The sequence below is a fragment of the Melospiza georgiana genome, chromosome 7 (genome assembly GCF_028018845.1).
Source record: "Melospiza georgiana isolate bMelGeo1 chromosome 7, bMelGeo1.pri, whole genome shotgun sequence".
Taxonomy (NCBI): domain Eukaryota; kingdom Metazoa; phylum Chordata; class Aves; order Passeriformes; family Passerellidae; genus Melospiza; species Melospiza georgiana.
Window position 1 is genome coordinate 24162902 of NC_080436.1, and position 27870 is coordinate 24190771.

The window sequence follows — 27870 nt, forward strand, 5'->3', positions numbered from 1 at the left end:
TTCCCTACAGTAATAAAATACCAGCAAACACACATTAGAAGAAATAATGTATCTGATATAAAACAGCAAGAAAAAGCCAAAGCTTTTTACATGGAAACCACAAGATTCTTAGAGAATAGGGCCCAGCAACCCTACTCAGTCCATAATTTTTTTCATGTCTTACATTTTCCAAATGAATGCTGGAATGACCTTCAACATGCAGCAGCATATTTCACAGAAAACATCTATTTAATGAAAGTCTTATAAAAACAGTTGTCACTATATTTGTCTCTACATACTAGAAGTCCAAACACAGTGGTAAGTAGAGAAAAGCAGACAATAGAGTCATCTTCTGCATGCTTTACATTGCAAGCGCATACTGAAAATATGCATTTGAAGTTGAACAAAATAAAACTAAATAAACCACCTTCAAAGACATTACTTTTTGGTAAGTAATCACAAAGGAAGAAGGTCATCATGAGTCTTGGAGTATGGATTTTCAACCCTTAGATAAACAACCTGCTTATCAGAGTATAAAGTGACACTACAGTGGTTGCCAGGAATTTTAAGCATATTGGTTAGAAGGAATAAACAGGCCCATGACTTAGTAACGAAAATCAAATGCCTTAAGTGCCCTTTCCACCTATGTATGCATAAAGCTCAGCATCCAGGATATTCCAATATAAAAATGACCTCCTGGAAAACTTCCCAAACTAACCCTCTTTAGCTATGATACAGCCCTAACTACAATTCTTAACAGGTTGCAAAGAGGTTGGTCCTCAATTTGCCACCCTCCAAAACTGTGCACTGCCCTTCGACACCTCAGAACAACCTAGTTGATGAAAAAATAGACTTTTAGAAAAGCTGAGAAGCATCATTTTATGACAGATGTTTTTGTGCCATTTTACTTACTGTCTATGCTTTCATCACATTGTAGATGACTGGGTGGAGAGAAAAAGGAAATTAACTACTTTCAAAGGTGGATCTGTACAAAGGCACACGACAAACCTCTTTAAATATGTATGTGCTAACGTAGACACACACTCTTGTAGAACTTCAGTACATTTCCAGATGATGCAATTAGGACATATTCCACATCTTTTGGATGACAACAAGGTATGCTGAAGTCCAGTGACAATCTTTGATTTGAAGTTATCTATACAGGTATTATATGTATTTACTACAAGAGGAAAATCAATATATTCTCTTAAAAGAACACTTGCATACATCATTAAAACAACTTGGATACTGGGCAAATATTTACTAAAGATCATCTGTGTTAATCACTATAGCAAATAAATATTAGTATAACAATAAATATACATTAAGAAACAGGAAATTAGGACAGCAAGAAAGTATTAAATACTTGCAAAGAGTGTGTCTCACTTCTTTCCCTTGGTAGGTACAGTGATTCACTAGTCTGACATCTGTACCTAATATATTTTGAGTAGACAAATCAAAATGGAAAACTACAAAGAAATTTTTGATCCTTCTTTTTATCCAATTTTTTTCATACTTGGCCACTTTTATTTTCTGTCCTGGTATTTGTTCAGTGTTTTCAATAAACTGGAAGATTGTTTCCCTTTGAAATACAATGCAAAAACCAACTACAAAGAGTATTAATATTCTACTTTTTTTTTCACAGTTTTTAAGACTCTCAGTCAAATCCCGTCCCTTTTAAATTACATTCTTAATATACTCACAGAATAAACCATATCAACATAACCTAAAAAACCATTTTTCCAGCATCTTTCTTTCTGTGAAATATATAACAGAGCAGAAGCCATTTTGATTTTTCAGACACTAGAAATTATGCATATGACACACCTGCTGACTCATAAGGAAAATAATCATGGTATTAATTGCTTCTCCATATAAGCCCCTTATTGATGATTAGACAACCTACATAATTCTGAAATGCCATCTGGAACTCAGGAACACCTGTCAGCATGAACCATGAAATTCTGCCTTCCCATAAACAATAGAAAGCTGTAATGTTGTGCTGGTTTTGGCTGGGGTAGAGTTAACTTTGTGCACAGCAGCTGGTAGGGGCTGTGTTTTGGGTTGTGCTGAGCACAGGTTGATCACACAGAGAGGTTTTGTTGTTGCTGAGCAGGGCTTGCTCTGAGTCAGGGCCCTTTCTGCTCCTTGCACGGCCGCACTGCAGAGGGGGCTGGGGGTGCCTGGGAGGCACAGCTGGGACAGGGACCCCAACTGACCAAAGGGACACGCCACACCTCGTGACATCATGCCCAGCATAGAAAGTGGGGGGAGAAAGAGGAAAGGGGGAGGACATCTGGAGTGCTGGCATTTGTCTTCCCAAGTCACTGTGACCTGTGATGGGGCCCTGCTCTCTTGGAGATGGCTGAACACCTGCCTGCCCACGCGAAGCAGGGAATGAATTCCTTGTTTTGTTTTGCTTGTGTGGGTGGCTTTTGCTTTCCCTATTAAACTGTATCTCAATCCATGAGCTCTCTCACTTTTACCCTTCTGGTTTTCTCCCTCATCTCACTGGTGTGGGAGTGAATAAGCAGCTGAGTGGGGCTTGGCTGCTGGCTGGGGTTTAACCATGACAAACATACAATTATTTCATTTATTTTACATTATCAATAACTGCATATGCCTAAAAGACAGAACCTTAACATGTTCATTTCAGTTTATACCTATTATCATACAGTTAGTGGTATAAAACTTGTGTATTTACATTTCTCCAGTGGCCTGTAATGAAATACTAAATATTTGTGCAGACACCACACACACAATTATCTTCTCAGTTCCAACATTACTCTTTTGTGTCATATTCATTTTACAGAATAATTACACACTATTTGTATTTTTAAGGTCATTTTGGTTGAGTTCAGCTCAACATTTCATAAAGATGGCATTAATAAACACATGGAAAACGAAGTTACTTGAACTCAAGAGCTACCAAGTGCATATTGGAAATATTTTGCAAAGACAATTAGCCTAAATGGCTAAAAAGCTGTTGCACACAGATGCCTGCCTCCCTGCTGCAGGAGGAAAATCACTGGTGACTGCCATGTTCAATCTTGTCCTTTAAAATGTCCTTGAGCAAACAGGCTCACACAAAACTGATTTAATGCACAATGTGTATGCCCACAATTTAGGTGCTATAATTCTTTTCTCTTTCTGAAGACAAGCACACAGGGTTTAAAAAAAAACCAACCTTTTTTTAATATTATCATGTTTAATTGCTTATATTATATATAACCATATACAGCAATCTTCTGGGGTGGAAAATACAGTGAATTTTATCTTTCAGATGAAATATAATTGCTTTTCCATTCCACTAGCTACATTATATCATCCTTTTCCTCTCTGTCTACCTATCAAAGAAGACCCATCAAAACACATTTATAATGCAACAAGGTCTGTTCTATAAGGTCTGAAGGATCATTTTTTTAAGTGTCCCTTTAATGGCACTGCTTTTATGGCAGCTTTCTGGAATAATCACTACTGGTTAACATAAAGCACAGCCTTCCTTTTGGTCAGCTCTGCTCCACATAGTTCAGGCTATGCGACAAAGTAAGAAGCAATTAGTTTTCATCCCAGATTTGCATCTTCCCCAGGGCTGCATGTCATATGCATAAAAGCATCCTTCTCTGTCTTCTTTTTTTCCTCTTTTCTATTTTTATAGCAAAACCCAAGATAATGTTTAGCATGACTCAATAATGAAATGTCATGTTCTGCAATGCTGCTAAAAATTGCACTAATCAGCACTGGCTTCAAAGAACTGATTTGCTACTGGCCTGAGACTGAACACATATTTAATGTTATAATGCAATTTCTGTAACATATAAGCTTAGAGAAGCATTTCAGACATTAACTCTAAGCACAAAGTGTTGCTATAAATAAAACAAAACACAAGCGGAAAATAAACCAAAGCAGTTTTACACAGAATTAAATCTCAGTAATACTTGTAATTCCTGTGTTCATCTGCATTGAAGCATCCTGTACTTGTTATATATCATTATGCAAAACAGAGCAGCTATAAACTGACACATAAGTATTTCCTTTATATTTGATATGAAATCTTCTATCTTAGAAAAGCCATTTTAGGTAGGAACAATACATCCTTCCATTTGCAAGGTAAACATGATACACTCTTTTATCTATTCTCCATACACCTATCCAACTGAAGACAACATTTCTATTTGAAAAGATTAAACAGAAAATCAAGGCACAATAGGAGCTTGGCTTGTTGCAATGGCCAGGTGCCCCACTTTGTCTGCCTGACACAATGGGGTGGGGGAGTGGGGACAATTGCAACAGAACATGGACAAAAAACTTCCCCACTTAAAACGCCTGATAAACCTGTTAGAGCACTGGATATAATAATAGAATAATCAACTGCTAAATCCTTTCTGGCTTCTGGTAACTGTTTTAAAGCACATACAATTAATTGCAGCTGCTTACCATGCTTTGTGTGTCTTGGAGTAAATTTATCAGGACTTCTCAAGTGATGCAAACACCTTAAAAAACCTGAACAAGGCACTTAGGTTACTGTGCTTCCTTGAATATTTTCAATCATGTTCAGAGTCTCAAAACTTCTTCCTTTCCTTCCACCCTATCACTTCTGCCAGATCTGCAAGCTAATCTTTATTCAACTGCTAGTTTCAGCCAGATGTCTGAATAAATAAAAGACAGTACTCCTTGCTGCTATGTAGATGTAAAAGTAGGGTAACATCTTTATGACTGAGATTTTATTCCTTTTACTTCATATTTTTTACTACACTGTGAAATACTAAGTTCTAGAGAGGAGAACAGTGTAGATGGTTGTTTTGTCCTCTGTGGTTATTATTTCAATTTCTTATGTCATTCTGATGCGGTGCCATTAGCTGAAATCCTCTTTTCTCACTTCATTGCAAAGGACATGTCAACTACTACAGAGAAGTCTAACAGCAAGAAGATGGATGTGAAGACTTTATCCAAAGCCTAAATGAGATTTAATTTTAGCTCGTCTGGCCTCTCTCTTGTCCCAGCGCCAGGTGAGGACAGACCCAGCATAACAGCCCTATTCAGGTGTAATTAGAAGCTGAACATGCAGACTTTAGCCCACTATGCAATAGGATTTTAGCTGCCTGGCAGCAAAGGGGGGGAAAAACGTGTCATTGCTAGTTTCTTAATCGGCAGTAAGATGTATTTGGTTTTCCCAGCTTAAGGGGTCTCCTTTCAGCCTCAGAAATTACGACATGTTTTCAGATTTCTTCACCTCAAAATAGGGTCAGGGAGAGGAATCATAGAAGACAGTCTTCTTGAAGCAGCTACTCATGTGGAAATAGCAAGTGCAAAGAAGAAAAAGGGTCATGACCAACTTTTTAGAACCCATTTTGACAACAACTACAACACAGGAGACAGGAGATTTTGTCTTCCTTTACAGCCAGCCACAAAAATTATGTTGTTTGGCAACTGCATCTTTTAGATGCAAATATATGCAACCACATTTCAAAACCACCTTTTTTGATATCATAAGCCAGCAAGATAATTAATAAACTAAATCACTCTCTCAGAAACACCAATATAATGTTCAGCAATTCTTCTGCTTCTCAAACCACTTTCAATTGTATTTGACAAACACTTTCTTCCAACACAACACAAGGATTAGTGAAGGCAGCAGGAAGGTTTCTCAGGCTGACCTCCCACAGAAGTATGCCAACACTAGTGATATTGCTTCCCTTCTAGCAGTGGAGGTAGCCTGGCTGAACCAAATCTAACTGAAGTGTTAAAAATAGTGTGGCCATTTTGTCACTCATTTTCAGGAAAAAATTAACATCCAATACTATAAAATTTTCTGTTACAAGCCCAAAGATCAAATCAGACTCCTTGTGATCCTTCAGAGCTGACTTCTATATGAGCTATTTGTGCTCCAGAAGAGAAAAGAAGATTGTGTTTGGTTTGTTTGGCTTTTTTTAAACTTGGTAAATTGGTAAATAGTTTCCTTGAATAAAACTGACAGATCTTCCTAATCAAATTGAACTGTTGGATTTAGTCTAAAGGTTTCCCAAGTCATCTATATTTTCAGGGAGTAACTTCAGCAGAAAATCTAGAACTGATGACCCAGTGTTTGTGCTCTCCAAAGATTTAGGTTGATCTATGTGATTTTGTTGTCATGAGTAAATTTTTTAGCAAGGCAAGTGTAATTTATGTGACTGAAAACACAAATTTGTATGACTGAGAATTGTTCTGCTGCATGCAAATGAACAGCTACCACCATGGAAATGAAGAGACCTTTTGCACTGCCAATACAGTCAGAGCATGAGGAGAAACTTTTCATCTCATAGTTAGACAATGATATCCTGATTATCTTTGCTCTCCCTCTTTATCTGCTGCAGATCATCAGTGAGCCATGGTGACCAGGAAAGGTAATCCTAGAGAAAAGAGTTAGGAGCCCCTTGTTCACAAGAAGATAAAAAAATAATTAAATCCTCCAAGCCACTTACAATACTATCAGCTATCTGAAAGCTCAGGTGGTCTTCTCTTAATTCACACAGGCATTAAGAAAAGCAGGAAACAGTAAAGAAGTAGTGAGGACAGGGAAGGGAAAGGTAGAAAAGAAATAAGTGAGCTAATGAAATTGATAATGTATTCTGAGAAATATCAGGACAAATTAACAGATTTCAAATGCCAAGTCATTTTAGCATCCTTTCTCCCCTGGCAATGAAACACTGCACTGTAAGGAAAATTTTCATACTGAAGTCTCATCCAAAATATATTGGGAAAATGATCATGACAGTGGATTAGATAAGAAGAGATTTATACAGCTTACAACTTTAGACAGTACAACATAAATAATCAGGAATTTGAAACGTGCCGCCAAAGAATCAAAGATAAATATGAATTAAGTAGTAGTTGAACTGGTCTTCCTGCCTCTCAGATATAAGAATTAAACTTGTACACATTGCCCACCTGTTGTAATCTGTAAGCTTTAAAACCATCACTTCCATGTGATGGACAACAACATCTGGTTGTCCTACACAAGTCTAGACACTTGAAAAAAAAATAAGCTAAAAGTTAAAAACACCTTATATAACTGTAATAGTGTGCTTCATATTGAAATTATAGAATGTAACTTTTGGAAAGGAAAAGGGACAAGTATTACTATAGAGTAGAAAGTAGGTATGAACATGGCACTACATCTTCTGTCAGTGCTTCTACATGAAAATGTTTTATTTTTAGAAAAGATTATTATTTTCATTTTAAATTTTCTCATAATGCCACTTAATTGACAGACTCCTATGCAAATGTAGAGAACAGCAAGGAAGGACACAACAATGTCCATCAGACAGAGTTTTGAAGGGTACTTATCTAAATGGCCCCAGTGGTCAGTAGTTTAGGAAAACAGCAGAAATTACTAGATATCAAGTTTTACTGGCACATCACAGGTAATGAAATTTTTGAGTTACATATCATTGCTTCTATCTCAGTGTACTGCTCTGAAGTGAAAACAGTTACAAGCACGATGACAAAAAATAATATCCAACACATACCCTTCATACCCTTCCTCGTCAACATAACACCATCTCCTATTATTAAAGCATGGATTCTTTTGTGGTGAACACAAAAAGAAAATTCTTCTAATTTAAACATGCCACAAGCTATTTGGATCAATCTTTGATTTATTATAAGTTGTACCAGGCTTATCATACAATCATTGAGGTTGTAGAAGACCTCCAAGATCACCAAGTCCAACTTCGACCTAATACCACCATATCCACTTAACTATACACAAAGTTCTTGAATACTCATTCATTTTTAGAACACTTCCAAGAACAGTGACTCCACTACTTCTCTGTGGAGTCTGTTTCAGTATTAAACACTCTTTCAGACTTAGTGCAACAGGCGCTTCCTCTTCAAGCCCAATCTTAATGTAGGTATTAAAAAATAATAATAACCTGCTGCTCTATATTTACTCATACAAGCATTCTTCCTCAGACCTGCAAGTTCTTCCTATTTTTACTTTGACTAGCATTGTTATTAAATAAGTATGTGTATGAATTTGTGGAGAAATAAAAACAATGTTTATGGGCTCCATTGATACACATGCTGCAAATACAGGCATGATGTGCTTGTCAAAAAAAATTACTTAATTTATAAATCAATACATCACTTAAAGGAGGTCTAACAGCTTATAGGAATACAAACAACAAATAGCCATGAGTACTTAGCAACCTAAGTGTAATAAGATGAACACAACTAGCACATCTGCCAAGTCACTAAAAGGTTATAATTCATTTTACAGACTGCAGAAAGAGTTTTGATGAGGATCTTCAAAGATTGGGTGCTGTAAAAGAAAGTTCACTAGTGACTATAACATGAATAGCAACTGGGAAATCAAAATTGATACTATACTGCCAGTACAGCTAACACAAGATTCAACCTCGTGGTAAAATCTCTCTCTTGGAAGGGAAAGGACAAGGCCAGTTGAAAAGCTGTTAAAAGAAAGACAAAAAGATGTATTGTATTTGTATTTGAGTAGATGAGTAAATAGACCTTAAATAGCAAGTGATGTAGGCAGAGTGATAAGCAAAGATGATATTAACACCAGTAATCAAGTGAAGGAAAGCTGTAAGTATTAACGTCAGCCAGACAGATGAGATCACAACAGTCACAGTGCTGAGGTGAGCCAGACCTCAATCTGATTTATGGCTACATGACCAAATAGGAGCTATCAGCTTTCAGAGCCACCTAGACCAAAAAGAGCACATCAGGAAAGAAAAGGAAAGAAAATTCAAGATTATTTCTGACATGATTACATTCAGGTGATCACTGAAGACCAAGCAAATTTTCTGTGCTAAGCAGGGTTTAACTAGACTGGGGGAAAACTATTAAAAAAAAAAAAAAAAAAAAAAGCAGTGGTGCCTTCATAAAGGTTATGCTCATGGCTAAATTATCTGAAGTAAGGTGTGGAGGAGGATGCAAAGCTGAGTATGAACTCCTGAGAGATCTAAACATACACCTACATACAGAAAGAGAAGGGGGAGAGGAAGACCCACCCAATAAAAAACTGAGTCTCTAAAGAGAAACAATCAACAAGGACAAAATGACAAATGTCTAAGAACAACAAAATTTAGTGAAGACTATAACATAGCATCACAGAGAGATGACAGATGGAGTGGAGGAGAATAAAGGATTAGACTGGAATTCCTCCAGGAAGAAGTCAAGTGGAACATTAGTGACATAAATTTCAGTGCAAAAGACAGAAACCAGAAGTAAGCAGTTCTAGAAAGGCATTAGAAGTCAAGAAGTTAAGACAAGTGTACAAAGCATATGAATAGGAAGAGTGGGGAGTGGGAGCAGATGAAGAAGGTCAAGGGTTAGGACATTAATCTGGTGAATAGAAACTTCTGGAGTAGAGGGTTGGCTTGTGTTGAGTTCTTTTTTTTAATATTAAGAGAAAGACATACTTCTTGTGTAAGGGAAGGAATGCAAAGAGAGAAGTAAAAATTCTTAAAAAGTCAGAATATGGAAAGGAACTAGAAAAAGTTAATTGGAACAGGTTCAAAGACTACAAAACAAAAATTCTGTTTCAGGAAACAAAAAGGAAGCTTGAATTTTGACCTTAGTTTGTTAGTTTTAAGAAATTCACATGGAAATATGGGGAAATAGATGAACTAAATGGAGGGCTGTATGACTAATAAAAAATACAGAACAGGCAAAACTGCAAGCAAAAATATCCATAACAGATGACAGAAATCCCAGAGATTAAGAAATATGGAAAGTCAGCAGAATCAAAAGATTTTCACCAGAGATAGTCAGCAGTATCTTTGAGGCATTGCAGATGGCATTAGGAACTGAGAAAATGGATACTGGGAGTCAGCCAGGACCATGAATGTTAGAAGGGTTTGGAACTGTATGAGAAGAACAAAAAATAGTGCCTAAAGGGAACTGATAAGCTGATAGAAGAAAGTAAAGAGCAATAAAGGAAATCGAGATCATCAAGATCAATAAAACAGAAGTTTTACGAGGTCTCATTCCGAGCATGAGGCTGATTTGGCACATGGTATATAGTTCAAATGAGAAACAGTACCAGGGCAGCCACACAGTTGGATGGCTATCCATATGGAGACTGAAGGGTGAGAAATTATGAATGGAATATAGTTGGAAGTCAAAGTTAGACAGAGATAGGAACAGGTGTAGTTGTATGCATGTAAACCATAAAAATATTAAAAGGCAGAAGGAAATTCTATTGCTAAATAAATAAATAATAAATAGGAGCAGAAAGAACTCAGAACAGTACAGAAGTACTAAATTCTTTGACCTAAATTCAAAGCAGATAATGTTTTAGGTAACAATCTCCACAGAAAGGCCCAGAGATGAGGCAGTGTTAATAAACAAGGGGAAAAATCTCTGTGGGCTGGAGGGAACTGCAGGAGGTAGAAAAAAAACAACTAGATTCTTTGAGATCAGTAACATTCTAGAAACATCAAGAAAATTAAAACAATACCAAATAATAGAGGAGATAAAGAGTTTTGCACTCAAAGAAGCAAGGGAGTTACAGGAATTTCACAAGCTGAACAAGAGGCAGATGTAATTTAAGGGAGGAAGGGAAGGACATTATACCAAAGTGTAATCCAGACATAGGTTGATATAAGATCATGCAAAGCATCAGAAAACACAAAGATAAATTGGCACCAACAAAGTAATCAAAAATCTCAAGAGAAAGGAAACAGCACTATAATAATTGTTGTTCTTTCATATACCCTGAAACTTCTGTTATCTGAAGCTGTTACACATATACTCTCTGACATACATTACTTGTTTTAACAAACAACATGGTGATTTCAAATGCTAGTTGATAAGGATGATTTGCTGTGACATAGTTATAATAGGAAAGATTTAATCCCCTGAAGCTTTTACTGCATGCCAAGTCCATATAAGCAGTACTGGTCAAAGCATTTTATACTTGTACACTCTGTAACCACATAAAAAGTTCATGCAAATTTACACTAATAAATCTTTTGTAACGTGGAACTGGACTAATCTGAGTCCTATTGTCACTGGAATTTTAATCACATTTATGGATCATTTGCCAGTGATTGGGAGTAAATAGCATCACTGGTTCTTATGCATCCTTGGACATACAGATGCCTGGGTTCTTGCAGAAGAATGTTAAAGGTTTTCTTAAGGAGCTTGCTTTGTTATTTTAAGCGTATTTCTTCTTTCCAAGCTGAACATCACAGCTTGTGTGATACATAACTTTACCAATGATTATGTTCAAGTAGATTTTGAAGGCAAAGGACTGTAAAGAGAATAAGGCCAGCTAATGTATTTTAAACCAGACATATCCCAGAAAGTTGCACAGGGTTTTTGGTCCCCAAATAAGGGTGTAATCAGATCTGCTAAACAGCAACCACAGATTTCAGCTAACACATTAAATAGGAATTGACTCATCTAAAAAGAAAAAAAAAAGGAAAAAGTTAATTGAAAACCACTCCTCTGCTGTGACTGATATGCTATTATAGTCACAAGTATGCACACTTGAAAAACAGAGGCACACACGCTTAGAAATGGAAATAATTTTATTTTCTTTGAAAAATTAATTCTCTAAGATAATTTCATCTGCTGATATAAATATGGCAGAATACAAGACTCTAGGAAGTAGGTTTGTAACCCATCAGGATTACGAATCCATTTACAAGTGGTAGAATTCTCAGTAGATGAAAACATAATACACAAAGACATTACTCTTCAAAAGGTGTATGAAATCCTACGTTAGCTTGCACCTTGCACAACTCCTATGTAGTCTATGGGAGCTAGATGAGAGTCCAGATAAAAATTATCTTGAAATACAGCACTGCCATGGACTGCAACAGCACACTTTAAACTGTGCATATCACAAGAGCTTTGCTCTGCTTAGAATGTGTTTATTTTAAACTGGCACAGTGCACAGAAAAATTCTGTGAGAGATGAGAAGCAACAACAGGAACCCAGAAGAAGAGAAGGATGTCTTCCTTAAATCTTTGTCCATCCTTCAAACAAAGAAGGCCCAAGGCTTTTATAAGACCAATAAAGACTGAAATGGCTTCTCCCTGTACATTCTACATTTAAACTGAAGTAATTTTTTGTAGAGGAATAAAAGAAGATAACCAAAAAAGGCAAATGTCCCCACTTCTCCTTTTAGCAGTGGATTTGACTTGAAAGGGCACTCTGGAAGCTTGATCATCCAACCTCAGAAGCACTGGAACATCAAATTTAGCCTATCACTCTATCTATGCCCATTTACTATCTATCTGCTAAAAAGAGTACCGGGAGGAGAGGAGGGGAGTAGCAAGAGACTACTGATTAATTACTAAGTAATAGATGAGAAATTCTCCTTTTCAACAGCAAAGGATCAAGTCAATAAATCTTGTGCATAGTCCTATTAATAGATACTGCTATGATTTCCTTGAAATTTTTATTCATTATTATTCTCATTCTTGTTGATTTTCCATCATCCTGAATCACAAAAGTAATGTTTATGGCAAATTATGACAAAATACTAGCAAAGATGTGATGGCGTTTTTAATCTGTCAATGAGAAAAAATGAAATTCTGTACTATTATTACCTTTATTTGATGTGTCTTGTTTTAAACACTTTCTGAATGTCCCTACTTGCTCAGTTTCCTTCTTACTCTTACGCTGGTTTATATTTCTAGCCAGCCTAGAAGCAGTATCAAATTTGCATATCCTTCCAACAGAATATATTTTAGTCAACCAAAGGCTGCTTATAATCCCAAATTCTACAGGTGAAACACTGTATTTGGTGTGTAACATCCTTATTTGAAATCTCCCTTCATACCTTTGAACTTAAACCTGCTGTTCTCTGAGAAGTGTGGTGCTGTTCCCCGTGCTCTGCTGGATCAGTGTATGTGCCTGTCCCAAATGGCAGACTACAAACCAGGAGAGGAAGATATTTGGTGATGAACGTGCTGGGAAGGCAGGAATATCCATTATGGGAACAGCACTGGCTCCAAGGCTTAACCAATTTACTCTACAGGATCCCTGCTGCCCAGCTCTGTAAGGAAGAAGCTGCCAAAAGTGTCCAAAGCAAAAGAGCCTGAATCTTGTTTGCTATGACTTAGAGAAACAGAATAAGAGATTTTTCAGTTCTCCAAGAAAGATGACATTCTTTACATTCCTAAATTAAATTAGAGAACTATAGGTGTGTATAGTGCAGCCAAGCAAAGACAGGAAAATTAAATGGAAATTAAAGTAGAAATTGATAATGACACTTCTATGAACATGAAAGGAAGCCCATGAGGGAAATAAAGTCTAAGCAATTACCAGCAAAATTTGTTTATAGCTGATGATACAGACATCACTTAAAATGTATATTTAATTCTTGTCTCTGCAATTGCAAATGATACTAAAAAGGAAACAACAGTTCTTATCTCTTGAAGGAGGCAAGAAAAGGACTCCGAGTATGTCTCACTTCTGTGCTGAGGTTTCTGTTGCTGTAGATGTTCAGGACACAAGGCAGTGCTAGTAACTACTCTTGACAGCACAAATTACATCTTTCACTGACATCCATGGCAAATATGCGTGTTTGCATTAGAAGTTAAATGGCTGAGAAATTTCAGCACATCTGCACCCTAGAAACTAGAAAATCACTCAGGAAAGAGGAGGAGGGGAGCAGAAGGCAGACTGGGCAATAACAAAACCCAGTGAGTCACTGTGAGACATTCAGTGAGCAGCAATGAGAAATTCACTCATGACTACGTGCAGAAGGACTGGTGACAGAACACTGAGATCCAGCAGAGGATCCAGTCTGCCGAAGGCAACAAAGAAACCAAGTTGCCAAAGAAAGAAAGAGGTCTTCAGCTCCTTCTGGAAGACAAGAACATCAACACAGCTTTCCATTTCCATATGTTTCATGTTTCATATGTCAGGTAAACTTCACTGGCATTACCCAGCCACTGGCATTAAATCCTGTGCACAGGTAATCGAAAGTGTCTTATTTTTGACATGTATTAGTACAACCACCTTAACTGAGAGTCTAAAGATCAAGTCACAGTTATCAGACACTGAGCTTCATCCTTAGTAGTCCTCACAGAGCTAGGCCTACACTTGTCATGTGGAATCTAAGCACCCAGCAGTAATCTTCAGCAGCACATAAAACCCAATAAAAAATCACTGTGTTATTGTCACTGCTATGAAATTATAATTTTGTGGTTTTCGTATGTATTAGATTTTTCTATTGATCATTCAGTGAACTCCATTACAAATGTTGCCTGGAAGACAACACTAAGGTAACATCAATCAATCTCAAGTTTCTTATAAATTAGAAGTTGTCTGATCTTAAATTACAAGTTCTGATGGGCACAACCACTGCTTAAGACACACGTATTTGTATGGAGTCTCAAATTCTTTATTCACCAAAACGGACTAGAAAAGTTAGAAAACGATGGGAAGGAAAAAAGGGAAAGAGAAGGACTGCTATTTTTCAAGTTTAAAGTATTTCAGATAACCTTAGCAGGAAAAAAAGAACATTAACATTTAAATATCCTTTTAAAATGAACTAAAATGAGACATCAGCTGGTATAACTGACCTACATGGTTACCTCTCAGACAGAAAATCGCCTGAAGTGTAGTTCATGCCCTCGTATCATAAACTTGCTCTCCACCACACCAATTCCCATCTCCAAAACAGAACTACACATCTAAATGGCCATGCATAACTGGAACTCCCCTAATCAGTATAAGGACAAGGTATTTCTCTCCTTTTCCACTTGCAGGATTCAGACATAAATATGACACTGCCTTTCCCAGAAAGTTCTAATCACAGGATTGAGACATAAAACTGATACTGCTTTGGCTAGAATACTTTTAATTGCGTTAAATGTGGATACAAACCATATGGGTATGATTCCTTGCATGGATTTTAATGACTCTGCGTGCCTGCATAAAATCTTTAATAAAGAAAATTTAAACAAGTGAACTCATTATGCTAGCAGGAGAGAAACGGATGGATCTTAAATCACTGAAGGCTCCTATATAAATTTTTGCTTCATTTAAGCAGCCTGGGGTAACAGAGGGAAGCTATCATAAAAATGAGAAAAATTTTCTATAACTCAACACTCCCTCATGTCCCTTAATTCCTTTTTTTTACATCATTCAATATACCAAGCTGAATATTTTTTATCAGTTAATGGCTGCTCAAGAACATTTGAGAACTCTGAGTTTACTCTGAATTTTAAGCAAAACTAGAAATTAACAAATTATTTTTGTAGAGTTGACTAAAACCACAACTCTTGAATCCCTCTAGGTCATATATCATTTAGTTTACCTTTTTGGGGTTTTTTGATTAGTGATATCATACTAGATAATATCTTTTTATTCAGTTGCTTTGAAGTTTGCTCAGCTCAAAATATTAGTCTAGCCTTTCTCTTCAGGATTTATTCCCTGCTTATGTCAATTAGTATTGGGGGGGTGTAGATTCCACATAAGACATTTCAAAACAACAGGAGGTTTCATTACTAAAATGACTGCTATGAATGAAGCTAAGCTATTTTCAAAGCTTTCCTTCCCCACAAGATTACCAATTATAATTTTCTGTGCATTCAGTCCTCATTTTTCAAGGATTTCTGTGCAAATTTTTCTGTAATTAATTGACTAGTTAACAGACAATCCAAGATTCCTTACCAGATAATGTGATTCTGTCCCTCTAGCGAGCCCTGTTGAGACATAACTGGAGAGCTCTGAGCAGGCCTGGATTCCCTTCTTACATGAGTGAAATGGACATAATGAAGTAAGGCCAGTAAAGGACCACAAAGGTCATCAAAGGAGAGCCTGAGAGCACTGGGACTGTTCCAGCCTCAAACGAGAAGGCTCAGAGGTGTTTTATCAGAACATACAACTCCCTCACTGGCGGCAATGTAGAGAACACCTAGCCCTGACTCTTGGGGCTGCCCAGTGACAGGGTAAGAGCAAATGGATACAAATGAAATATTTGAAGGATCACTTCAACATAAGAAAAAACCTGGTGCCCTTAATAATAAGGGAATAGCAGCTTTTTGCCACCTTATCACCAGTCACATCTTGTGGTCTCCTCATTGGTACCTACATTGTTTAAATGATCCAGGAAAGCGATTTTAGGGTCACACTGAGAACAGTATGGCCAGCACTGTGGAGTTTATGTTGTGTGAGCTGTAGTTAATATTGAGTTTATTAATGAAGCAATCTATACAAATTTACCAGAATTATGGATCAGCTTCTACTTAAAAGAAATTATATTGACAGCAAAGCCACTGGCTGCAGTAGTGTAACAGCACTCATGTTAATGGGGTTCTTCCATTAAAAACATTTATTGAAAATTTAAGTAAGGCAAAACAAATATGGTCCTGCAAGGAAACAAGAAATAACATGAATAAGTCATAGTCTTTAGGAGGCTCATTATGGGATGGGAGGGTGAAAGGAGAGGCACAGGGTGGAGAAAGAGAGAGAGAGAGAATGAACTGTGATAGTTTCTTCTCTCAAAAATGCCACTCTAAGTAATGCATATTCTCTTTTACTGCATTAATATGCTCGGCTTCCCTACTACTTCATCTTAGGTGGTTCCACCTCTACAGGAATTTTTGGGAACTAAATATGACTCTATTCTAATTTTTTAACATATTACCATAGTATAATTTGTTATTACAATTATTATTATTTGATTTATTCACATTTTCAGACTGCATCTTAGCAAAATTCCTTTGAATAATCTTTATTCAGAATGACCATGTGATGATATACAACACTAAATAGATTGGAACATTCTTAGAACACTCCATTCATTGTGTAGCTATGTATTTTGTGACCATGCAGTGGTTACCTATTTCATATTTATGCTGTTACTTTATGTTTTACACCTTTCTGATATGCTTATAGTAAGCCTTCCCTAATTCTGGTCATTAGGCCCAATGACTTGAAATATTAATTAAAATACTGAGAAGAATTTGACCAGAGAAGAGGGTCGTGTCTTAGGAAGGAGGTTTATGTACACCAAAAACACTTGAATTCTTTCAGCAACCTCTGAAAATACTTTTTGCTTCTAATGTTTTGCAAATGTTTGGTCACAATCCCCCATTTGTCCCAGTGTTCTCATTTCCTTAAAAACTGGTACTACAACCTACAAAAAAAGTCAGCACTGTGGAATCAGGACAGCCACCAGTAACAAGTAAAAGCGCCACAACTGTGTAAGTGCACGAGTAAGAGCATTCTTGTTTAAAGTTGGTAAATAATACAAATATTTGGCTTCTTGCCCATCTGTTCTTAAAATAGTGTTCCGCTACAAGATCTTTATCAGAGTCCTGTAAATTGCAATGTTTTAAAGATAAGGAAACTCATAGTCATGGATGCACATTCGTTATGCCCAGTCAAGGGAAAAGAATTCTCTATTTAGAGAGATCCTTCCTTACACAGCATTCTTTAAATACTGACAGTAACAATCATCTTGAAGAGAGATGATACAGTTTTGAAGAAAGCACAAAAATGTCTTCCTATTAAATTGCTACTAACACAGTGCCCTGGATTCAATGACTCTGCTCTTGTGCAGCAAGAGCAAATATAAAATATCAGCAATCTTTCAAACTTTTTTTTTTAGGAGGCTGGATGTGGGACCTAAACAAGTAAAAGAAGCAAAATAGTTTGTAATTTTAAGTTTTCAGATCACTTCAGTCCAATTCCGCGCTCTCATGTGTCTAACTCTATCTTGCTGCAATTTCCTCTCTTACAAAACAGCTTTACTTTCTTAATATATTCTTCTGGGGTGTTACTCTCTCGCCCCTCCAAATGAACAAGGGCTTATGTCCTAATGGGACTGTGTCCTTTGAGTGAAAAAACATATTCAAACTCACTTGCAATAGTCAGCAATAGTGTTGCTTCAAAACAGAATGACCTAAGCACAAACTTCCTCAAGCAAGCATTTTTCACCAATTCATTTTCCTCTGTAGTTTCCATTGTCAACAGGCTGCAATGGATGTCTACTGCACTACTGGAGGTTATATCAATGATACATTCCAAAACCATCCACAGAATGCAGTTTGCAGAATTAGTGTAAGTGATGAGAGTCCAGGACAAGCACAACCTACTGCTGTAGCTTCCAGATGCAAAATTCCATGGAGATCTAATTATTTCAAATGAGCAAAGAAGTAACTTCAAAATGAAGCTAAGTCAAGACTGTAAACTGAATAAGGAAAACAAAGAACTGGGGAGGGTTGGTCCTATTAAAAGGTCTATAAATACTCTGCAAAGCACCAAAATACCATGAAACCAATACTTTCAGGAATTTCATTCCAATGCCAAGAAACAGAATGTACTCATTGTGGCTAATACATCAAAATACTGAAAATAAATTCTAACAGATTAAAAGGATCTTGTAGCAAGAGAAAGGTATAGTTAAATCATGCTAAACTTAATCAAGCTTAAGAGGACAGCAGTCTTGGCCCATTATTAAGAAGAATGTAAGATAAATAAAGCAGATTGTGAAACTGGAATTTATGGTCAGTACAAGTAATACAATGTTTTCTACAAATATGTTTTGAATTAAAAATTAAAATACATTTTTACCATTGCTGCACAAACTTAAGTCTGATCTTCTGTTGCTTCCCACACACATACGGCTTCACCAAAATGTTATTAAAGAGGTGAAACCAGAATATAGTTCCAAATGCAAAATCAAATCCATGACTTATATGTTTACATTTCTAGGTGGATACATGAAAATACTTTTAAATCTTGATCACTTAATCCTGTGCTTTGTGGTCAGAAAATACCTCTCACCCCTGCCAATCTGCTGTCCAGTTATACGTGAAAATTGCTGCTCCACAGGGTAAAGCAAGAGACAGAAAATTGCCACTACTTTCAGGCTTCAGCTGAGCTTTTAAAACACACGGTCAAACACGTTGCCATGGAAATGTTCTGCAAATATATGTAGAATTTCTTAAGATGGAGTCGAATATCCCTTTTTGAAATAAATTTATCTTACAATTTTAAATATAATTGCTCTATGATGTATTCAAAGGAATATATCAGCCATTACCTAACGTTTATAACACCTAAAGTGCTAACAGTATCTCCAAATCTCTTCTGTGTTCCATATATGAAATTAGGCCACTATCTTCCTATGTAAAATACCCATATATCTGCTTTCTTTCATGTACTCTGACTTTCCTATACATCATCACAACACATTAGCAGATCCACAAGTATTACTCTTGCAATAAAGTTGACAGCAGTTACCAAAAAAAAAACCAAAACAAAACAAGGAGACATGCTTCAATAAAATTATTCTGGTTTTTAATAACATTCTAGATGTTAAAGATATTAATCTTCTACAACCCATTAGTATTAGTATGCATCACTGAGTGCAATAATTAAAAAGAGGACAGTTATCTTGCCAAACTTTCACTGTTATATTTCATGAGCTATTTTTAAAACTGATTTGAAATGAAGCAAAAAGAAAAAGAATCTACTGCTGCAAAATGAAGCAAGATCTGTTCCTGCAGAATAGCCCTGTCCTGTTACACAATGTGATACGTTGTTTTAAATAGCCTGGCACTGTAGGTAAACAGTTGCCTTATACTGCATTTCATATGACAAACAAACACATTCACAATAGCTTTTGTGTGTCATGCAAAGATAAAGCAAAATAAAAATGCAATACAATCTTGTCATTTTACATTACAGCAAAGGGATAACCTTTCACCATTAATTAGTTAAAAGAAAACATGTTCACAATAAAACAGGTTAAAAATATATAGAGAATAATCTTACATTTTTCAAATATAAATGAGCACATTAGAATTCCAACATATACGTTGCTCTGCTTATGTAAACAGTCTAGCATATAAATCCTGTCGCAAATCCAACATGAAGCAATTACACAGACAAAGAGATTGCAAATGACCTAAAACTGTAAAACAAACCCTGTGCTAGAAATATTCGTATAAATCATGAGGTCGTACCTGATGACTTAGGGACTGTAATGTCTCACCGGTTCCAAGCTGCATGACCTTTCTATTTCCAGAGACCCCCAAAAATTGCATTTCCTGTCTTATCAAAGTACATCACAGACTTATCTATCTTTCAAAATCTTCTGGGCTAGTGAAGAAAGCATTAACAGCCATTCTGTCCATCAGTAAGTGCTGGAGTCATTACCCTCAAGATATCAGATCTTAAATATAGTTTCCTCGGTGTGATTACAGACATCCAGCAGTCGAGGAGGCTGACACAGCTATATCACTGATGCTGCTAATGCCATCTGAAAACAGTAAGCTTACTGCTTAAAGCAATCCTGCAGCGTCCAAACAGAACAAGCCACATCCTTCAACTCCTCACTCGCGTTTTTTATAAAACCTAGCACTGCCATTATAGATTTTGTTTTCATCTCTGGTCAGCTAAAGGAGAAATTAGATATTATGTAACCAGCTTTGCATTAAGGAAAGAAAAACGGCAGATGAAGGGACATATCGAGGTTATCAGATTTTGCTTTCATGACCACTCCTCAGCAAGCACAGTCACCATTCACAAGAAGCATCACAATCTGATCTAAAGGAAAATCACCAGAAATAAATTATAAAAAACTCACAGGCAGCAAGGTACCTTAATTCCTCTGTGATACTGAAATAGCTATTTTTATGAAGCCTTATGAATCCCAGTCCCTAATAAAATAGAAGCATCACTTCCCTAGTATTTTATTGTCTATTTTTAATAAATTGCATGATCACTGCATTGTTTCCATTACTCCCTGCTAGCAGCCAGAAAACAGCATGACTTGAAAATGTGCCAGTGTTATGACAGCAAAAATGTGGTTTGATATCAAACAAAACAATCATGCATGAATTTCTTCTGATAAGAGAGACCTTACAAGCAAGCAATGTACAGTAACCTCCTTAATAATTTTAAAATTATTAGAACTACAAAGTAATAACTGGATTTTTTTAATTAAAACATATGTTTTACACAAAGTGAAATTTCCTAGTGGAATTTATTATTATAAACCATTATTTATATTTGCTGTTGCTAGTATTATGGCAGCAAACACACAAACAAACAAAAAAAAAATTTTCACAGACCTAAGATGAAACAGTGCCACCAAACTGGTAAATGTATCATTTTGCAATTTCTCTGAATTCCAGACCTATAGAACAATTATTTGTGTTCACTTAGTGAGATACTAATTTTGAGGCATTCAGTTCAGCTACTTAAACATGCAGGAATTTTCTCTCAAGACATATTGAAACACTTTGCTACCAACTGAATTTTACTGACAAATAAAACTTGGAAGAAAAAACTCTACCCTAATTTAACTTCAGCTTGCTTCAAGTGTTATTCAAATTAATTTGGATGTCCTTCTTTACTTTAAAATATAAGCAGAAGCTGAAAGTAGAAGCTAATAGTTCTAAATTAATTCACCCAGATCCTATCCTGTTAAGCATTATTATTGTACAGTTGTGGTAATCGCTCCTTTGTGTAACTGAAGAGTTAATCAAATTTAGTTTACAGTAATTCACATTATGGCACTGATAAAAGCAAACTGGTCTCATCCATTAATACCATATATTTCCCTTTAGAGGGAGAAGCTACCTGCTACCATTTTTAACTGGTTCCACTTTTTCCAGTGTGCAACTGCCTCAACATAAGGATGCTGCATTTCCAGGGAAGGGGAACTGCCTGCTACACACTGGTACAGGGTCTCCAGTGGAGTGTCCAGCAGCCTGGCAGAGCCAGTCAGGGAAGCTTTGAAGTGCAGCAGAGAACCAGATAAGGCCCAACTTGATGCTGCTCTTCATATTCTCTGAGAGTTAATCCTGATGTCCAACAACCTGACAGTGTCTTTTTACTGCTGCTGGCAGTGGCAGTCAGGGAGGCACTTCTGAACATTGGGAATGTTCTCAAAAGCTGCCACTTTTCAACTTGCTCCAGATTAACTCATTAATTCACTTTCAAACCAGAAAATATTACTAAATCTACACACACAAAAATAAATGCATATGCACAAGAAGACAAAAGGACCTTCAAAAAACAAAGAGCAATTTGGCAATAAAAGGAGAAAACAGCTTTCCCTGCACCAGCATGGAATAGGAATATCCCCAACAGTAATATTCTTATTTCCAAAGGTAATTTACAAAAATAATGATACACCAGCACTATATATTAGGTTACTTTTTCCTGTACAAACTCTCAGCTCTGAATTCATTCTGTCCAGTATCTACTCACAACTATGTAAGGCAGTACAACCCCACATCTCTAAGTTGCCACTTCCAAGTCCCCAAAAGCTGCTTGCTGGGATACAAAGGCCAGAAAGATGGTAAGAAGTGATATAAAAATGTAGGTTGCCAAGCAACCTTTCATAAATATTATGTGGGATCTCCCTGTTCAAATCTTGTACTGCATGAAGATTCCCACTCAGAAAGTGAAAAATACACAGCCAGGGCTCTCCCCACAGCTGTCAAACACATCACTGCAGAGTTTCTGCCCACAAAGAGCACATGGTCTCTCCTCCAGCTGGACACATGAAGAATTCAAAAACTAGCAAAACAGGTAGAAGACTATTTTCCTGAGTTTGGTTAAGATCTCAGTACAAATGATAAATGCACTCAGAAATACAATATTATTTCTTTGTGTACATTATCCCAGCTAATGGAATACTTTCATTGAACTTACTCCATGCTTTTCCTCATGTCAATACCATTACCTTTTTGCAAAAGTGAAAATTTTAACATTTCATTAACAATTTTAAAGCAGAGGGAGGGTAGAAATACAGTAACATTTAAAAAAATATAGATATTTATTCTGAGATGTTAAAGCAAAAGTCTTGTAACCCATCCCCTTTAGATTATCAAAAAGTACCACTTTATGTCATCCAAAAATTACTCACAAATATAGTTTGCTTTATTTAATTCTTCTTCACAGGACAAAAAGAAAGAAAATTCATTTCTTGTCAGTTACGCAAGGTGAGATAATGGTCACTTTGAATCCACCACAAATCAGTTTCATACCAAATAGAGCTGACCTAAGCAGCAAGGGAGCAAGCAACAGAAGCTCTGTCACTCAGCTTTTTAAATTAAGTGTAAGCTGTGTTTGCTAGTACTAATGATCATGATAAAAACATCTGAAATCAGTGCAAGATACTGGAGACTGTGAAAGGTGAAATTATGTAGTGCTGCACCAAAAGAGCTAGAAGAACAACACAAATGCAATATTTCTCAGCAGTAATTTGAGGGATCAGTTTCACTACATATTTTTATAAATTACCAGAGCATAGGATGAATTACAGCCAAAAAATCATAGTTCAGAAATTTCTGACATGGGAAAGCACTGCTAATATATATGAAGACTGGAACAGTACCAGGAAGACATGGATTACCTCTAGGACCACAAGAATCAAACTGAGGTGAAATTTAACAGTGCAAAATGAAAATATGTGAACTTGATGATTATTAAGTTTCTGCTGAAAATTGAGACCTCGGCAGCTGAAAATTACAGTGGGTGAAATTTTGGGTACAAAGTAGATCACAAATAATTATGAGCTATCAAAATGATGACCCTATGGAAATGAAATGAAATCTTTAATTTACCAGGTAATATATTTCTAGTACATAGATATCAACATTAATGCAAAATAAATTATATTAAAATTCTATTGTTCTTGATTTTGATCATCTATTGTCTGGAAGAGAAAGACTTCTGCAATGGTCAGGGAAAATTTGAGAAGAAACTGAAAACATTTACTTTGCTTAGTTTAACACACAAAAGACTAAAAGAGAGATCTGCATAGGTGTGTCAAGAAAGAAGTGCCAAGGAAAAAGAAACTCCAGTACAGATTTGTAACAAGCACAAATCCATACTACAGCATTAATAATTTTGGGTGGTTTAACTATCAGAGGCTGGAAGCCTGAAAAGTGGAGGAAATCAAAATTAGAAAACACACAAAAGTGTATCTTGCACACCTCTATTTCTAAAAGATATGAAAACACTGACAAATGAAAAATGCAGAAATTTAAGTTACAGCAGAATTGGTATCAAGGACGGGACCTAATGGAAAATGCACAGATTGCAATGAGACTCAACACTAATTGGTTTAGAAACCTGAATTAAAAAAAAAAAAAAAAAAAAAAAAAAAAAAAAAAAAAAAAGACAAGATAACAGTTGGTTTCTCATGTACTAAAGACACCAAACTTTCATCTCGATACATAGAATGGTATTAACAATATAAAAAAGCTCAGCAATTTCTCTTAACCAAAATAAATAAAGAATTCAAAGTTTTAGCTGATTGCTTAGATCAGGTTAAAATTTTATCTTTGCAGTTGAGTGGAGTAAGCTGAAAAGTAATTAATGATAGCCATTCTCCTTTAATCCTGATGATAAGCCTATATCTATTGCCTTTCTTTAGTCTACATATGTCTCTCTTATTCAATTCTCCCATTACATTACTGGGGTTCGGATAAAGTATTAATATCCTTCTTTAGGGAAAAAGGAAGATCATTAGGAAATTGAGGTTTATTTTTATTAACTCAGTTTAAACTTGTTTTACTTTATGGACATCTCAAATGAGATACTGTCCAAAGACTCTCCTGGGATTATGTCAGCAGGCATTATATAAGTCTAATCAGCTCATCTGTGGACAGCCATGACTGTGGTTAAAGAAAACTCAAAACATTTATAAAACAAAATAAGAAACAAGTAGAGGCAGACCTGAACTGTGGATGCATAGTCAAAATTTGCAAATTAACTGCCTGGTTCCAAATCTGCCTAGCAGATAATGCAGCTGTATTTAAACCTGCCTTCCCAAATATCCCACTGGTAGTGTGGCTGAATCCTAAATTTGAAACCCAAGCCTGTACCTCTGGCCAGTCCCTGATGATCCAGACCACTACGTTACATATTATTGACAAAATAGAATAAATTTATAAAAAACAGCCTCAAACCAAGATTTCTTTCCAACATTTTACCTTCAAAACTATTTTAAAATGTCTGGCATCCCATTTCCCAGAAGATAATGTAGGAGAAGGCTGACATCTCCTTTCTCTCAGACTGCTGAGGAGCAATCTTATAATGTATATAACAGATGGTTGCTTACATTTGTTCTTGGAAAAATACAGAAAATAAAGAATACAAATCTCAAAGCTTGCAATCATACATTTATTTTCTAAGCAAAATTATATTTATATAAATCGTGTAATCTAGAAAATTATCTGTAAAATCAGACTGAAATGGCCAATTTTAAATGTGTGAATAGAAGGTAAATAGGTTCTATCTAAAATAACCATATCTTCCTTTTCTGACTAAAAAGAAAGCAAAGCTTTCCACGTTTTTAAGCATCTCACCAGTAAGGTAACTCGTGCCACAGCCTGGGAAAACCTTTCTACTTTTATTAACTGACTAAGACATGGCTGACCAAGGGCTTAACTTGCAACCACTGGGGATGTTGATTATCGGAATTGATTATAGGAAAACACTTTCCCTTCCTCAAAAAGGTGCTGATGGAATTTGGACTCAATGTTGTATAGCACAAGAGAAATTTGCTTTCCTGGTAACAAAGAAACACCAATTTAATTAAACAGGCTGGAAGTCATTAGCAAAGCAAGTTCTAACAGCCTTCCCACAGAAGGAGCAGCAGGAGAGGCGATGTTGCTCTGGGTGTCTCCCAGATATTACACAATACTGAAGTTGCAGCCTAGTTACATTACACACCTCATGTGTTTGTTTCTTTTGATCCTTTTTCATCTTCCCCTTGTGCCTGAAGAGGAAGAAAAACTCCTTTTGCATAAGAAAAATTTGTCAGCTCACTAATCCTAGCTCCTTATCTGCCTCAGAATAGATCTGACTTTTCTAAATATTTTGCATTAAAAAGTTCTCTTTCAAAGAAGAGAAATGTTAAATTTTGACATATGATTACCATTACCCTCTCTGCTAGCAGAAAATGATGGCAAAATGCCAACTTGCTTGTCTGCTACAGATAAGACATTTCCAAGCTTCCATCCTTCCCTTCAGAGAAAACAGAAGGGGAAGACCAGCCAGGAGAAAGCCTACCCTGTCAGCTGATCCTCTAAGAAATAAAATTAATATTCTCCTAGAAGAAATCATTTTCCTCCGAGCCTGAGGTAAATGATATGCCTTACCATATGTTATGATGGTCCTTTCAAGAATGACAAATTTGATGAATTTTTCCTGGATGGTCTTTCTCTCATCCAATCTCTTCTCATCACCTCCAGCTTCTGCTGCAGGCAAACTCTCAAGAGGCATAAATCAGCATAGCATCACCAAATTATATAACTTCAATCCCCTGGGGATTTAGCCCCTTCTATTTCAGACTTAGCAAAAAGAAAAGTGCCTGTGCATTCTTCAATAATCGTTCTGATCTGTGTAGAGCTTGAGAGAATTACCCTGACACACTGCTGAGCCGTGGCAGCAGTACACCCATCGTGAGCAGAGAACCCAGACATTTTCTAAAGGAAGAGCTCTATAAAGGTTATGTCCAACTACAACATATTCAGCACTAGCTCTAAATCAGAAAAAAACCTCTGCTTCAGTTCAAACAAAGGGGGGAAAGGCACAGGTTCAGACTAGTTTCTTCATGGTTTAAAAACATATTGGCATAATCTGAACACAAACGCAGCTTTGCACTACTCATTAGTTCACCTATACTTCGAGGCAATCAAAATGTCTGAATATCTCTGCAAAACCCCAGATACCAGATTATTTTCATATCATTTTTACATCATGCTCCTTTGAAAGTTTTACTTTTATCAATAAAATATAGATACAGATATTTTAAAAACTCGTCTATCAATGCAAAGATTTCAAAAATTCTCATTTCCTGTAAAGTATACTGATTCTGAAGAAAATGGCAATAAATAAAGATTGATTTTAGACAATATTCCTCAGTCAAAGCTCATCCTAAAAGAAAATTGCTGGATATATCAGTTAGCACCAAAATTTCCAGGCTGTTTTAACTGTTTATTTCAGCCATGCGAAACAAGTCTGTTTGTATGTTTAAATATTGGAGAACAAACCTAATATTGTTCCTATGTAAAATAGCCGCTGGAATCTTAAAAGACTAATGTGGGATGAGAATTACAAGGATTGGGAGGCAAGGTCACTGCTTTGAAAGAAGGCAATGGGAGAAAGGAGCTATTACTAGAGTATAATTTAGGATTAGGTTAGTTTCGACAGAAAGCCATACAACAGGAAAATGCAAGACAGTAAAAAATGCTTTATGAATTCAATTTGTCACAAAAATATGTCATTTGTCAGAAAGAGTAGTACCTAATTTTATCACACTTATAGCTACCAAAAAAAAGTTAACAAGTAGTTTATTCCAAAATAAATTCTAAAATGTGATGTCTGACACAAACATTTGCTTTCTCACAAAGTTAACAAAGGATTTCACATGGAGATTAAACAAGCTAAGATTGCACCTGATCTATTTTGCCATCCTTTCTCTGTGAGGGGACACAGAAAAGCTGTTCAAGCAGCACACACTTCATTTACAGCTCAACTTCTTATTTATGATGGTGCAAGGTGAGGCATCCACAGCCTAAACAGGCACTGGGTTGGGGGCAGCCCTCCGCTGGTTTAGGTAAGAATAATGAAAGGAGAGAAGAAAGAACAGTGCCCCCCTCAAAGCCAGAAGCAGGGCATAAAGCTGATGTTGGGACATTCTGGAATAAATTATGAGATCAGAGACACAAACTATCTAAACAAGACAAATTCATATATATATATTTGGATTAAAATGGGAGAAAAGGTATAATTTCCAGGGACAAATCAAAATGTTTTAAATTGCCCATATGGGGTTTTCTGAATATTTAAAAGCAAATTTTATGCTCAATAGCACAAGGACAGAGATAAAAATGTTAAGACCTCAAGGAAAAAAAAAAGCCAATGATTGCTTCAAAGATAGAA

General features: G+C 36.2%; 1 protein-coding gene across 6 annotated transcripts in view; it reads right to left on the minus strand.

The window, feature by feature from the left end:
- Positions 1–27870, minus strand: part of SLC4A10 (solute carrier family 4 member 10) — a 146317-nt gene that overhangs the window by 94344 nt on the left and 24103 nt on the right. For 2 of the 6 annotated variants that reach the window (XM_058027920.1, XM_058027919.1), the window contains exon 1: positions 19926–20241. The exons of 2 other annotated variants lie outside the window; for them this stretch is intronic. In XM_058027920.1, the coding sequence (XP_057883903.1) occupies positions 19926–20006 (81 nt within the window). In that variant the 5' untranslated portion in view covers positions 20007–20241. Of the gene's footprint in view, positions 1–19925; positions 20242–27870 lie in introns of those variants that run through there. 2 more of the 6 variants (XM_058027924.1, XM_058027922.1) reach the window with 2 other exon arrangements.